The following is a 15,782-nucleotide window of genomic DNA, read 5'->3' as shown; positions in this document are numbered from 1 at the left end:
GGTCTCACTCTTTGTTCAAACTGCCTGATGTACTAAGGAGTTAGTCTCCTCATGTTTCCTGATATTTGAACCACTTGAAAAGTGCATATTTGATTGTCTTACACCCAACTTCTTTTGCTTGCCAAACATGAGAACACTCTAGCTATTATTAGTCTATTGGCATTAGTTTTCGCCATTTCGCACGGGTTCTGGCCAATGCTTGTGGCTATTTTACATGAATCTGATTTCCTGTTAGCATAACTCTGAAGATATTCTAGTACAAAACCTATTAGCCTTTTAAATCGAATTCTTTAGGAACTTAGGCTTCCACTTGAACACTTCTCTATCATAAGCTACATCTTGGATATAGCAATAAGTAGTCATAGAGTGTTAAAGACAATTCTAACCACTCTTAGATATAATTAGTAACTAAGTGTCCTTCTATCATGAATATTAGGCCTATTAGACCATATACAATAGATATGTTCAACCAATTTTAATTAACAAAAGCAAAATTACATTGATCAAAAGAAGTCCAAAACAAAGAAAATCTAAAGCTATTGTCATTATATAATTGATCCACAAGTTAGTAAATATTTATCAGGTTTAAGAAGATGTTGCAATAAAAAAATTAATAAAAAGTATCGCTTTATTATTGCTATGCATTTACACATAATTTCATGTACAAATGTATCTATATCACTACAAAATTTTGATCCTCATAAATCATCTACTAATGGTTGAGGGTATTAAGAAGTGAGACTCTGATTTTAATAAGACGCCTAAACAGAAACTCAAGTCCTTCTTCAATGTCTTGAATGCATGACTCGGTTTTCTCCAAGTGGTTTTGCAGATCATTGATGCCTTCAACTTTTCTAGTCTTGCTAAATAAGAAAGACTGCAATGCTACATCCACTTGAGCAAATTCACTTTCATCTGTCAATTGTGAACAACCAACTCTTTTTGGCTGAATTAGTTTGGAAATGGAACCCCAGCTGTTTGACTTTGATTGTGTGGTGCCTGAGATAAATTGCAGTATTGTTTCAAATGTAGAAAGTGTAGCCACTTCAACATCTTGTAATAATCTAATCAAAGCTACTGTTTGATGATCTTTGTCTGTAGATAACATGTTGCAACTTTTGGTATTAACCTTCCTATTTGTCAAGGCTTTGGAGATGGCCTTTTTTACAACCTTTCTAGATGTCAAGAATTTCTTAGCCTCTGCAGTGACCTCCGTTCCACATCCTCTTCTTCTTATGATAGATTGAAGTTCTCTTGTGCATTCTTTTGTATGAATTACAGCATCTTTCGCTGCACTACAAACATCTAAGAGCCTTAGGGATCCACCCAAGAGGTTATTTACCCGATTTTCTTGATGCTCATGGATAAGTGCATCTTGTGTTATTGGAAGCTGAATCAAATTTTCAGCACACTCAATCAAATCTCTCAAGCCTCCAATCTTATGGCATAGCGATGATGATGGGGAGGTTTCATTGGAAGACCTTAATAAGGCCTCCAAATGTTGATTGCATTTAAGAATGAGGGGGTGTGGTCTAGAAGGCAAGCTGATCGAACGACCATGGAAATTGGATTTTGTGTTGAAAGGAGAAGAAGCTGCCATTTCCTCTTTCTTAAAGGGAAGGGAAAGAGAAGCCTTGATTTAAATGTTGAATTGAGTCTATGGATCTGTATTTTTCCTATGGCATCTTCTCAAATATATATTATAGGTGTTAGGCGACATGAGGAATCACATATCAATGAGGGCAACTGATCGAGATTTGAATTCAGACATAACTACATAAATGTAAGAGTTGTGTCTCCTCCATGGAATCTCTCCAACTCATACTCTCTGTCTCATTTGCATGATTATAACATTTTCAATGCAAACGCTTCACCTAAAACGTGTTTTAATAAGAAACAAAAAGAAACATAACCATTTGCACGTGTGCAGTACTGCTGTGATGCTAAAGCAACAACTGCAGTATTGTTAGGCGTGTCTCAGTTGGAGGAACATAAATCACACCATCCATTTAAGTATCTGTAGAAATCCTTGATCTGCTCATACACATGTATTAGATCAAAAACGATCTTAACAGGTTATTTATAAATAGAATTGCTTCTCATCCTACAGACACATGATCCATTTTCCATGTTCATGCACACCCATCACATGCATGCCCCTTAGAGTTTACAATTTGAGTTTTTATTATATTTTATGGAAGATGCTATATTCACGTGATTACCAGATTTAAAATTGAGGGATGAGTTGGGAACCAACATTGAGCAAACACTGCTGTAGTAATAGTGGAAATTGAAAATAAATAAAAACTGGTTCTTGTCCCCTCTAGTTATTTGCTATATATTAAGAATATATACACTACTATAGCTATCTTTATTTTATGACAAGAAAAAATTGCAGTTGTGGTAGAAACAAACCCCAAAAGCTCTATGCATACTTGCAGTAACAGTTCACCCTATGGACCACACACAACTGTATCACTAGTTGAGTTTAATCAACAAAAGTCACTGTTTATTGGTCATCATCTTCAATAACTTAAACACTCAATGGCATGTAGGATTTGCAAGAAAGCAATGATAAGCTGCTTCAATTGACAATCAGCAATCATTGCCACGAGAAACAGGTTGATGAAGTATTAGATGGGTCTATGAGACTCTTGGAGATTTATAATACAGTTAAAGATTGTACAGTGCAATCAACGGATCTCTTGCATGGACTTCAGTCAGTTGTTCCTAGGAAACTTGAAAGCAATGAAAAATGCTCTTGGAAACTTGAAAGCAATGAAAAATGAGTTGATAGTTTCTTAAAAAAACAAAGACAATAAAACCTTATTCAATGCTTAGTATCTTAAAAGAAGAAGAAAATGTCACTGTTACTTCATACTCTCTATGAGGAAAGCAACTGCAAATGCTCTTGGAAACTTGAAAGCAATGAAAAATGAGTTGATAGTTTCTTAAAAAAACAAAGACAATAAAACCTTATTCAATGCTTAGTATCTTAAAAGAAGAAGAAAATGTCACTGTTAATTTATTAAAGTCTTTGTTGTTGCTTATCATTGATCCAAAAGAACTGTTAACACGGTGTAAGACCCTAATTTTGACCCTAAGATCCCTCATGGTATCACATCATTTGCTCAATGCATTGCCTCAAGGATCATAGCATGTGTGGCTCCTTAACCCTAGGGTTGGGACTTGTGTGAGTTGGTTTGAGACCACCAAACATGCTTGAATTATATATTATTGCTTTTCTTATTTTGTTTACTAACCAAAAGCACAAAAGTATGTCACTAACTCTTTTTTGTTTTGAAGCTCAAGCGATCACATGTGCCCTTGCTCCTAGGAGGCTCTCATGCTCAATGAAATGGCCAGATGAAGATGAAAGCAAGCATGACAATGGTTCCCAAAGCTCTAAATCATAGTATATGTCTCCCAAGTATCTCAATTTGCCAATTTGATCAAGATAAACCAAATGGCTTGAGGATTGTTTCCCAAGGAAACCCTAATTCAACTGTGCATTGACTGTGCCTTGCTCATGAAACAACCTCAACCTATGATCAAATTTAATCAAGGGAAGTTCTTTCATTCATTATTTTATGAATATATGGGCCTATGTGAGTATCCTCAATCATTCATTCATCAAGATTTGAAGTTTGGCTTTGAGAAGTTGACCAGTCAAGTCATCTGACCAATCTGAAATCCACTGAGACCTAACTTTTGATGTGTTTGTCAAATGAAGACGACCCCAAGAGAAACAATGTTATTAAGAACCATATGAACAACTTTCATGTTCATAAATAATTCATTTGAAACTCGGAAGGTCATCATTCATTTCAAAACATTATAGGTCATTTTGACTGAAACCCTAATTGTAGGTCAACTTCCCAAAGACCTAACTTCTTCATTTTTTATGATTTTGAGGTGAGACCAATTGAATTGGAAAGCTTAAGATGTATAACTCAAATATTATGTTGGATAAAATTTCATAATCCTAAAAGAAACACATGTGATAATACAAAACATTATAGGTCACTTTGGATCAAAACCATTGAATTTGAAAAATGTCCAACTTCAAATGCCCATAGCTTTCTCATTAAAAATCCAAATGATGTAAAATTTAAATCTAAATTGATCATCTTGAAAATATCTACAACTTTTATGTTGGAGGTGTTTCCATTTGATTCTTTTATCAATGAAACAGAAGGGCTTGAAGTTGACCATTTTTGGCAAATTTTCCAAAGACATGTTTTGCACCTCAAACTTCAAGGTCAGTTTTCATAAATTTCCAAATTCCAAATGGATTTTTGCCCAATGTTAGATGCCCAAAAGTGCTTATTTGAGCTATCATATATGGGCATCTTTCACTCTTTTTCCTTGCTAAAATTGTCAAAACCACATTTGTTTTACATGGAATGCATTACATTGATAAACAAGCTTGGTGCCTTTGATTTGTGTGTTATTGTGCAGGAAAGACATGAACTAATTGAAAATGAAGACACAAGAAAATTGGCAAAGGAACCAAAGAATACAAGCATTTCATCAGCCTGCTCGCTAGGCGAGGCTGTGGCGAAGCATTGGTTCGCTAGGCGAGTTCCAGGCGAAAAGCTCCAGTAAATTGTCAAATTAATTCGCTAGGCGAGCTGAAGGCGAAGGTGGTAGCGAGTTCGTTCTGTTTTGGTGAAAAACGCAGCCAGCACTCACTCGCTAGGCGAAGCTCTAGCGAGTCCCCAGCGAGCATTCCAGTAGCAAAACCTCTCAACCTCGCTGGGGCGAAGGTTGAAGCGTGTCCTTCGCTAGGCGAAGGTATGTTCGCTAGGCGAACATGACAGTTCAGCAGGCCCTGTTTTCTCTGGGCGCAGGGGCCTTATGTGCCCATTTTAGACCCTCGCTAGGCGAGCCATTCTGCTCGCCTAGCGAACATGACAGCCCAGCAGTGGTCTATAAGTAGCAGGTGCCACTTTTGAGCACCATACCTCATTTTTACCAACTTTTTCCACTTTTGTACTTTGAAGAGATATTTTACAACATTGTTCTAGGGGATCTTTTATGCCCTAATTTTCATTTCTTTTCATCTAGCAACCATCTTCCACAAAAAGAAGGTGGATTCCCATCCAACTTCGATTATCCGACTTGGATGTTGATCAACCTTCTTTCCTTACTTGCCGACCAAGCTACCATGAAAATGAGTAGCTAAGTCATCCATTTGTCAAGGTTAGATGTAGGTGATTACTAGCTTTGTGTGTAAATGTAAGGATCCTCATATGTAAACTCTTTAATGGTAAATATATGATGAAAACTTTGTTTCTATTTAAAACTCTTTGTGTTGGTTGATGATCGAGAGATGTTTACCGACTCTTGACCTAGGTTTTCATCCAAACTTGTTTGTTAGCTAGAGATAGTAATGAATGATTTTGTTCACCATAAGGTTGAACCAAAAAGTTGTCATTTTGATAGATTGTGTTCGAGAGAAACAATGGATCAAAATGGCAAAACTCACAATGTGTGTTCGAGAGAAACATATTGAGAGGACTTTGTGAAATGATTTATCATCTAAAGGAGTTTATAAGATTGTGGACCGAGCAAATACATACAAAGTGATCATCGAAACCTAACTTTGACAATATTTCTCATTTAATCAAACCATAACTTTTACCGCAATTTATTACTTTTTATGCAAGATAACTTGATTAAAACCAAAACCCTATTGTTACATTGAGCTAAGATTAATACAACCATCGAACGGCGGTGATATCTTACAATCCCTGTGGATACGATAACAAAAACCCGACACGAAAAAATACGTTTCAACAAAATGGCGCCGTTGCCGGGGATTGTAAATTGATATTGCGAGCATCGCAATGGTTGTTTAAGTTTTAGCTTGTGAATTTTTGACTTGTGCTTGTAATTTGTTTGGTTTAGTGTGCAGCTTACGTTTTATGCGAGGGCAAATCCCTGTGGACGAACTTCTTTTTGATCCTGAGATCGAGAGAACCGCAAGGAGGCTCAATAGCAAAACGAGACGTAGGAGGCAACAGGCTAGACAACGCCAAGAGCAAGGAGAAAGTTCTTCAACCACAAATCCACCACCATTCATACCAAACATGGAGCCACAACCACCACCACCTATTTCTACTCCATGTATCAATAGTCCAAGGAACACCGCTCAGTTTGCCAACCACACAGGAAGGCAAGCTGAGATGAAGACGGGAACTCTGAATTTATTATATGGGAGTCCATTCACCGGAATGGACCATGAAGACCCATTTGCTTTTCTCACAAAATTTTATGAGATAGCATTGGCTGCCGGAGTGGATCAGGCTCAGGAGCTTCCGTTGTTCAGACGTTTATTTCCCCACGCTTTGCTCGGTAAAGCAAAGGATTGGTATCTCGATCAAACACCAGCCGTAATGACAGACTGGAACGTGTTAGAAGAGAAATTCATTGAAAGATTTTTCTCCCATAACCGATTCATGGAATCAAAGACGGCCATCTCGGTGTTTTCTCAAGGAACCAGTGAATCTTTAAATGAAGCGTGGGAGAGATTCAAGTCCATGCTTAGGAAATGTAAAGGGCATGGATTTGATGAATTGACTCAAATCCATATCTTCAGAAATGGACTTCAACCAAACTGCAAGACGTTGTTGGATGCCACCTCGGGTGGCTCGTTGATGTCAAAAAGTGCCGAAGAAGCCACAAACATTATCAATCGAATGGCTCTAAATGATCTTCAGAGTCAAAGTCGTGGAAATTCTTTGAAGAAGGCGGGAGTGCTTGAGTTAGGGACGAATGATGCCATCCTTGCCCAAAACAAGCTCATCTCACAACAAGTGGAACTCTTAACGCAACAAATCAAAGAGTTAAGAGAACTGTCAAAAGCTAAACAAATAGCTTGTTGTGAACTTTGTAAAGGTGAACATGACACCGGATTTTGTCCACCTCCCGGTTTTGACGAAGTAAACTACATGGCCAATCAACGGGACTATCAACCGAGACAACAACAACAACCTTATCAACCGCACCCACAACAACAACAACAACAACAATTCCAAGGGAACCAAGGGTTCCAACCTAGAAGCAACTATTATCATAACCAAGGTTATGGAGGTGGTTCTTCTAGCCGTCAAAACCCTCCCTAAAATCCGTATCAATCTCAACAACCGCCGGTCGTCAATTCTAAATTGGAAGAGACATTGACGCAATTCATGCAAATGTCAATGGCCAATCAAAAGAGCAATGACGCGGCCATAAAAAATCTCGAGACTCAAGTTGGGCAACTTGCCAAGCAACTCGCTGAACAACAAACCGGTCCTTCTTTTTCGGCTAATACGCAAACAAATCCTAAGGAGCATTGTAAGGCGATTATGACGAGAAGTGGGAGGGAGTTGGGTAGTGAGAATAAAAAAAGAGTTGAGAGTGAACAAAGAGAGAAAGAGAAAGAAATTGAGGAGGAAATAGTGGAGGAAAATGTTGATGGTGAAGTAGGAGTGTGGAGTGATGAGGAAGTAGTTGAAAAGAATAAAAATAATGGTGAAGTTGAAAAAGAAAAAGGTGTGGAGATTGAGGAAAATAAAAGTGATGAGGTAATAAGGGAGGTAGTGAAGAAGCCTAGATGGAAAAGTGCTAGAGTTGCAAAGGGAAAGGAGGTAGTGAGCGCTACTCCTATCCAAAACCTTCCTTACCCTCATGCTCCTTCCAAAAGGGAGAATGAACGGCATTACGCCCGGTTCATGGATATTTTTAAACAGTTGCAAATCAACATTCCGTTTGCCGAAGCCTTGGAACAAATGCCCAAGTATGCCAAATTCATGAAGGACATACTAACCAAAAAGCGGAGGTATACGGAACCGGAGACCATCGTCCTTGATGCGAGCTGTAGTGCCATTATTCAAAGGACGCTTCCTAAGAAAGAGGTTGATCCGGGGAGAGTTACATTGCCGGTTAAAATTGGTGACGTTTATGTCGGGAAGGGACTTATTGACTTGGGGTCGAGCATTAATCTTATACCTTTGTCAATTATCAAGAGGCTTGGCAACATCGAGATTAAGTCCATCCGAATGACGTTGCAATTGGCGGATAAGTCGACGACCCATCCTCATGGCGTAGCCCAAGATGTTTTGGTGAAGGTCGACAAATTCTTTTTCCCGGTGGATTTTATTGTAATTGATATGGAGGAAGATGATGATGCTCCGCTCATCTTGGGCCGACCATTCATGAAGACCGCAAGAATGATGATAGATGTTGATGACGGTTTAATGAAGGTGCGTGTTCAAAATGAGGAAGTCACATTTGATCTATTCGAGGCGATGAAGCATTCCAAGGATAGAAATGATAGCTTTCGCATCGATGTGATCGAAGACGCTATTATGGAGGTTTCAAAGCATATTCATGAGATATCTCCTATGGAGTTAGCTCTTGACGACTCATTGGAGGTTTTCACTGTTGAAGAGGAGCTAGCTCTTGAGGAATGCTTAAAGGAACTTGATAGTTTGGAAGACCTACAACCGTGGGAAGTAGAGGAAGAAAATTTGAAGAAGGAGGTAATTGACGAGAAAGCGCCAATTGAATTAAAAGAGTTACCTTCGACTCTGAAAAATGTGTTTCTAGATGAGACCGAGGCAAAGCCGGTCATCATAAGCAACCTTTTGACAAAAGAAGAAGAAGCCCGTCTAATCATTGTGCTAAAAACCAATCAAGAAGCTATGGGTTGGACTCTTTCCGATCTAAAAGGAATTAGTCCATCCTATTGTATGCACAAGATTTTAATGGAGGAGGATTTCAAGCCGGTAGCTCAACCACAACGCCGCTTAAATCCTACCATGAAAGAGGTTGTTCGAAAGGAAGTTGTGAAGCTGTTGGATGCGGGGATGATTTACTCGATCTCGGATAGTCCGTGGGTTAGTCCTGTGCACGTTGTTCCGAAGAAGAGTGGAATCACCGTAATCCGAAATGACAAAGACGAATTGATCCCGACTAAAGTTGCCACGGGATGGAGAATGTGTATTGATTATCGGCGGTTGAATACCGCGACTCGAAAGGACCATTTTCCACTCCCATTTATGGATCAAATGCTCGAAAGACTATCGGGCCAACAATACTATTGTTTTTTGGACGGCTACTCCGGGTACAACCAAATTGCGGTTGACCCGGTTGATCATGAGAATACGGCTTTCACGTGTCCGTTTGGAGTGTTCGCATACAGAAAAATGCCCTTTGGGCTATGCAATGCACCGGTGACCTTCCAACGATGTGTCCAAGCCATTTTTGCCGATCTGATAGAGAAAACAATGGAAGTCTTCATGGATGACTTCTCGGTATTTGGTGGGACGTTTAGTCTATGCTTGGCAAATTTGAAGACGGTGTTGGAAAGGTGTGTGAAGACCAATTTGGTGCTGAATTGGGAAAAGTGTCACTTCATGGTGACCGAGGGGATCGTGCTAGGCCACAAAGTCTCTAGAAGGGGGCTTGAAGTGGATAGAGCTAAGGTTGAAGTAATTGAAAAATTACCCCCTCCGGTGAATGTGAAGGGCATCCGTAGCTTTTTGGGGCACGCGGGGTTCTACCGGCGCTTTATCAAGGACTTCTCAAAGGTGGCTAAGCCTTTGAGCAATTTGCTCGCCAAGGACCAGGTATTTCTCTTCACCGAAGATTGTTTGCAAGCTTTTGAGGTTTTAAAAGAAAAATTGGTTACCGCTCCAATAATAGTCGCTCCCGATTGGAATGAAAATTTTGAACTAATGTGTGACGCGAGTGACTATGCTGTTGGAGCGGTACTTGGCCAAAGAAAAGACAAAACTTTTCATGCGATACATTATGCGAGTAAGGTTCTTAACGAGGCTCAAATAAATTATGCCACAACGGAAAAAGAACTAGCAATAGTGTATGCGCTAGAAAAGTTTAGGTCTTATCTTATAGGGTCTAAAGTCGTTGTGTACACCGACCACGCGGCGATTAAATATCTGCTAACCAAGCCGGATTCGAAGCAAAGGCTCATCCGTTGGATCCTCTTGTTACAAGAATTCGATGTAGAAATCAAAGACAAGAAGGGGTCGGAAAACTTGGTAGCGGATCATTTATCCCGATTAGTGAACGTGGAGGTTACCGCATCTGAAAAAGAGATCCGGGAAGAATTTCCTGATGAAAAATTGTTTAAGGTTCAAGTTAGGCCGTGGTTTGCAGACTTTGCAAACCACAAGGCTAGTGGTTTTGTGCCTACCGACCTAACTTCGAACCAAAAGAGGAAGTTCCTTTCGGATGCGAAGTATTATGTTTGGGATGACCCATACTTGTTTAAGTTGGGTAGCGATAACCTGTTAAGGAGATGCGTAACTGGTGATGAAGCCCAGAGCATCCTTTGGCATTGTCACAACTCGCCTTATGGCGGACATTATAATGGGGTTAGAACGGCCACTAAAATTCTTCAATCGGGATTTTATTGGCCAACTATTTTCAAAGACGCACATACCCATGCGCAAAGTTGTGACAGTTGCCAAAGAAGTGGTGGGATAGGTAAGAGAGATGAGATGCCTCTCCAAAATATCCAAGAAGTGGAAGTGTTCGATTGTTGGGGCATAGATTTCGTAGGACCTTTCCCACCCTCTTATGGGAATGAGTACATGCTTGTTGCTGTCGATTATGTCTCTAAGTGGGTTGAGGCGATTGCCTCACCTCGGGCGGATGCCAAAACGGTGATAAAATTTTTGAAGAAAAACATATTCTCCCGTTTCGGAACCCCCCGAGTGTTGATAAGTGACGGAGGGTCACACTTTTGTAATGCACCTTTGGAAACTATTTTAAAACATTACGGTGTATCGCATAGGGTGACAACTCCGTATCACCCTCAGGCTAACGGGCAAGCTGAGGTCTCTAATCGAGAGATTAAGAGAATCCTCGAAAAAACCGTGTCTAATTCAAAAAAAGAGTGGTCCCAAAAATTGGACGAAGCATTATGGGCCTACCGTACGGCCTTTAAAGCTCCGATTGGCCTAACTCCCTTCCAATTGGTATTTGGTAAAACTTGCCATTTGCCGGTTGAATTGGAGCACAAGGCCTTGTGGGCCCTAAAGTTTTTAAATTTTGAAAATGAGTCGGCCGGTGAAAAAAGGAAAGTCCAACTACTTGAGCTGGAGGAGATGCGCAATGCCGCATACCACTCAAGTTGGTTGTACAAGGAAAAGGCTAAAAAGTATCATGACAAGAAGCTCCGTAACAAAGAATTTGTGCCCGGACAATTGGTCTTATTGTTTAACTCCCGGTTGAAATTGTTTCCCGGGAAGTTGAAATCAAAATGGTCCGGGCCATTTCGGGTGAAAGAAGTAAAGGAATATGGGGCTATTGTCATTGAAGACATAGAAAAGAAAGACAGTTGGACAGTGAATGGCCAACGGTTGAAAATTTATCTCGGCGGTCATGTGGATCGCGAGAGTTGTGCTCTACCGCTCGATGCTCCTCTGTGAGCATCGCACCGTCGAGCTTAGCCGACGTTAAACAAGCGCTAGTTGGGAGGCACCCCAACATTGTAAGTATTTACTGTTTTATGTTTTGTGTTGTATTGAGTACACTGTGCTAAACCCATGCTGGATGACTTGCAAGTGCTGCATTTGCCAATGCACTTGCTGTCATGCTCGCTTGCAGCTCGCTAGGCGAGGCAGTAGCGAGCACGCTCGCTAGCTGCTCGCTAGGCGAGGCAGCAGCGAGCGCTGCAGTACTGTTTACTATTTAAATCTCAGCAGGGCCATTTTGCCCCAAACCTTCAAAAAAATTTCTGAACGGCTCTGCTGAGGAATTTGTGCTAGGCTTCTCAAACTCTCTCATTTGCATCTTTATCACCAACACTTGCTCTTTTCGGTCGATTGCAAACTCTTCTCACTTCACATTTCCGAATCCGTGTAACTAAGGTTTGCCCTACTACATTTTTCTTTTTGTTTGAACTCTTAATTTCCAAATGTGAATGGCAAATAGGATGAGTGTGGTATGGGAACATTGAGGTTGCATGTGGTATTTTGGAGTTTGCAATTTTTGGAGATTTAGGTTTTCAAATTGGGGATTTAGTTTTACTTTAGGTTTTGCATGCAATTAGGCAATCCCCAATAGCATAGAACGATTAATTGCCATGAGAAATCATTAGGTTCTGATGTGGGAACCATTAAAGTATGGGTGTTGGGGGAAAAATCTTTGAAAATGCAGAAAACCCCAAAACCCGTAAGGTTCGCTAGCACTCGCTAGGCGAACCTGGGGCGAGCGTTCGCTGCCACTTCGCTAGGCGAAGCAGCAGCGAGCAAGGCAGTATTTTGAATTATGCTTTGATGGCTAATCTGTTTGTTGGTGTGTGTTGTTTCTTTGTATATTTTGCAGATGGAGTCAAGATCTGGAGCAGGTAAGAAAAGAAAGGGAGCGTCTACATCTCGGACAGTTCCTATCCAGTTTGACCAAGACAAGTTTGTCGGCCCGAAGCAGGCCGCCAGATACATCGCTCTGGAGAAGCGGAAGATACTTCCAGAGAAGCGCTTTCTGATCAACCCACAGGGCACTTACAGAAATTTCGCCGGGTTGATAGACGCAAAGAAGTGGGATAGGTTGATTAGTCCCTTAGAGCATTACGACATTGCGACAGTGCGGGAGTTTTATGCTAACGCACTGCCCGACGACGACGAGCCCTTTACTTGGGTTTCTAGAGTGGTCGGGCGTCCAATTCCATTTGACCGGGATGCTATCAACCGAATCCTTGGGGAACCGCTCCAGCTGGGAGCTGACCAGAGAGACCAATACCACACCGACCTAAGGCTTCACCGAGATGTTCCTGCCATTACCGCCGCCCTGCTTTTACCTGGGAAATCTGTTGAGCCGAACCCATCTGGGGTTCCAGTGAGGTATCACCGGGAGGACATGACTCCCATGGCTCAGCTGATACTGCTCTTGGTTTTGACCAACATACAGCCTAAATCCCACACCTCTACTGTGCCGATCCCAGTGGCACATTTGGTCCATTCCATCCTCACCAATGTCGAGATAGATGTGGCGAGGATAATCGCAAATGAGCTGAAGTCCGTGGTCGAGAGCGGACTTAAGTCGGGGGCTCGTGTTAATTATCCCCTAGCTTTCCCGTGTTTGATCATGAGCTTATGCGTTCAGGCAAGGGTGAGACTTCCGTCTCGTGGGCAGGTAAGGATCCCGTCACCTATCGATGATCGGTATGTGGCTAAATATTGTAGAGCAAAGACTACCGGTGGCAGTGCAGCCTCAGGAAGTACTCGGGCTTCTGATGGTCCTAGTGCTTCTACTCCTAGAGCGGATCCGTACCTGCGGGCTGTGTGTGACTACAGTTTTGAGTGGATGGCGGCATCCCAGAGAGCTATGATTGATATGCACGACTCGATGCAGCGTTTGCAGCTGCAAGGTAGTGGTGCTCATGCTTTGATGACACGGGAGCAGTTTCTGCTCAACGCCAACTGGCCCGTGGACACGCCAGTGTATAGTGAGGGGGTGGGAGCTGATGCTGATGATGATGATGATGTTGATGATGAGGCTACCGGTTCTGAGGCCGGTAGCGAGGAGGAGTCCTGAGCCCTTAGTGGGTTAAGTTTTTGTGTGTTTTCAGTTTTTATGTTATTTCTATTTGTATTTTCGGATTTTGTATTTTGACCATGGTGTTGTACTATTGGGGTGTTTTGTCCCCCATGAACAAATTTATATTTTCAGTTAATGTTATTTATTTATGTTTTTAATTTTGTGTGTTTAATAAATTTTTGGTTGATTGAGTGGCAAACCCTTCTAGATTGGTTGCTCCTCAAGAAGTACCCAATGAAGGTGCATCCGAGCTTGGATGGCAATGATAAGAATAAACAAGTGAATGAAGCTAAGGTACATGGTTACCTTCGGCTAGAATTTTAGAATGCATTAGGAACTTTACTCTTTTTGGTAAATTGAATATTGTCTTTTTGCAACATAATTGAATGAATGCTTCATCTAGAACTTAAAACCACAAATTGTGAGGAAACCTCCATTGTTCACTTAAATGCTGGATTCTAATAAGTTTTGTTGATTCATGTGATTCATTCTTTGTCTTTTATTATTGTGAAATTGTGGAAGCAATTAGAAATGATCAAGGCACTTGATTTCTTTCGAGCACAACTACATCCAAAAACAACTTACCTGTGAGCAGAGAGAGTATTTGTTAACCCCTTTGAGCCTAAACAGTTGAATCTCGGCTTGAAATAAAGCGAGATCTCAAAAAAAATTTTTTTACAACCCGGAAAATCTTGATTATTGTTCTTTTGCCGTAAAAAGTTAAGAGCATTCACTTAGGGTGTGGAAGAAATAAGTTGGGGAGAACGAAAAAGAATTGGTAAGTACCACAACTCTTGAAAAAGAAAAGAAAAACCGAGCAAGCATAGAAAAATATATGTATAGAAAATATAGAAAAGAAACATCTGTTTTGTATATTTGATGTGAAAGAAAAGAACAAAAATAGAAAAAAATGAAAATGAATGCTTGCTTGGAAGAAAAATAGTGAAAAATAAAAATTGAGTTGTGGAATATGTGTTGTGAAGGTTTCAAATAAGAAACAAATGAAACAAAGTCGAGTAGTGTGAATAATACTGTGAATGTCTCTTTTGCATCGGCACTTTTGTTTCAATGGCCTTAGAAATGACCCTTGTTTGTTAACCTAACCAAGCTTCAACCGAAAAGCCCTTAGTGATCTTTATGCTTCCACAGTACCATTTTTAATTGTTAGACATTGTATGAATCTATTTGATTTCTTCATTATTTGTTAGAGAGTGAGATTAGTCCCGCGGTTGCAAACGCGCAAAATCTTCATTCCTTATTCGAAGAGGAGAGATAGGATGATTCATTCAGAATAGTATTGTTGTAGATAGATAAATATTTTGCATTGCTATTTAAGTTTTAGTTCTTATGTATTATTTTATTCGAACCGTTGGGAACTTGTATTTGCTGATTTCGCTTGTGTTTGAGCCGTTTATCCAACTTCGGAGAAACCAGTTTCTTAAAGCAAATCCTCTTGTCCTTCAAGAGGCATACTTTGCTTGAGGACAAGCAAGAATCTAGTTGGGGAGAGTTGTTAGATGCCCAAAAGTGCTTATTTGAGCTATCATATGTGGGCATCTTTCACTCTTTTTCCTTGCTAAAATTGTCAAAACCACATTTGTTTTACATGGAATGCATTACATTGATAAACAAGCTTGGTGCCTTTGATTTGTGTGTTATTGTGCAGGAAAGACATGAACTAATTGAAAATGAAGACACAAGAAAATTGGCAAAGGAACCAAAGAATACAAGCATTTCATCAGCCTGCTCGCTAGGCGAGGCTGTGGCGAAGCATTGGTTCGCTAGGCGAGTTCCAGGCGAAAAGCTCCAGTAAATTGTCAAATTAATTCGCTAGGCGAGCTGAAGGCGAAGGTGGTAGCGAGTTCGTTCTGTTTTGGTGAAAAACGCAGCCAGCACTCACTCGCTAGGCGAAGCTCTAGCGAGTCCCCAGCGAGCATTCCAGTAGCAAAACCTCTCAACCTCGCTGGGGCGAAGGTTGAAGCGTGTCCTTCGCTAGGCGAAGGTATGTTCGCTAGGCGAACATGACAGTTCAGCAGGCCCTGTTTTCTCTGGGCGCAGGGGCCTTATGTGCCCATTTTAGACCCTCGCTAGGCGAGCCATTCTGCTCGCCTGGCGAACATGACAGCCCAGCAGTGGTCTATAAGTAGCAGGTGCCACTTTTGAGCACCATACCTCATTTTTACCAACTTTTTCCACTTTTGTACTTTGAAGAGATATTTTACAAC

General features: G+C 40.8%; 1 protein-coding gene across 1 annotated transcript; it reads right to left on the bottom strand.

The window, feature by feature from the left end:
- Nucleotides 1–712: 712 nt before the first annotated feature.
- Nucleotides 713–1,600, bottom strand: LOC127078442 (uncharacterized). The gene has a single exon (XM_051018896.1). It carries the CDS (start codon nucleotides 1,598–1,600, stop codon nucleotides 713–715), a length of 888 nt encoding a protein of 295 aa, XP_050874853.1.
- Nucleotides 1,601–15,782: the final 14,182 nt, after the last annotated feature.

The sequence above is a fragment of the Lathyrus oleraceus genome, chromosome 5 (assembly GCF_024323335.1).
Source record: "Lathyrus oleraceus cultivar Zhongwan6 chromosome 5, CAAS_Psat_ZW6_1.0, whole genome shotgun sequence".
Taxonomy (NCBI): domain Eukaryota; kingdom Viridiplantae; phylum Streptophyta; class Magnoliopsida; order Fabales; family Fabaceae; genus Lathyrus; species Lathyrus oleraceus.
This window is presented reverse-complemented; position numbering and strand designations above follow the sequence as displayed.

Bases quoted from the DNA above. Each gene is read 5' to 3' on its own strand.
- LOC127078442 (XM_051018896.1), bottom strand. From the start codon at position 1,600: ATGGCAGCTTCTTCTCCTTTCAACACAAAATCCAATTTCCATGGTCGT.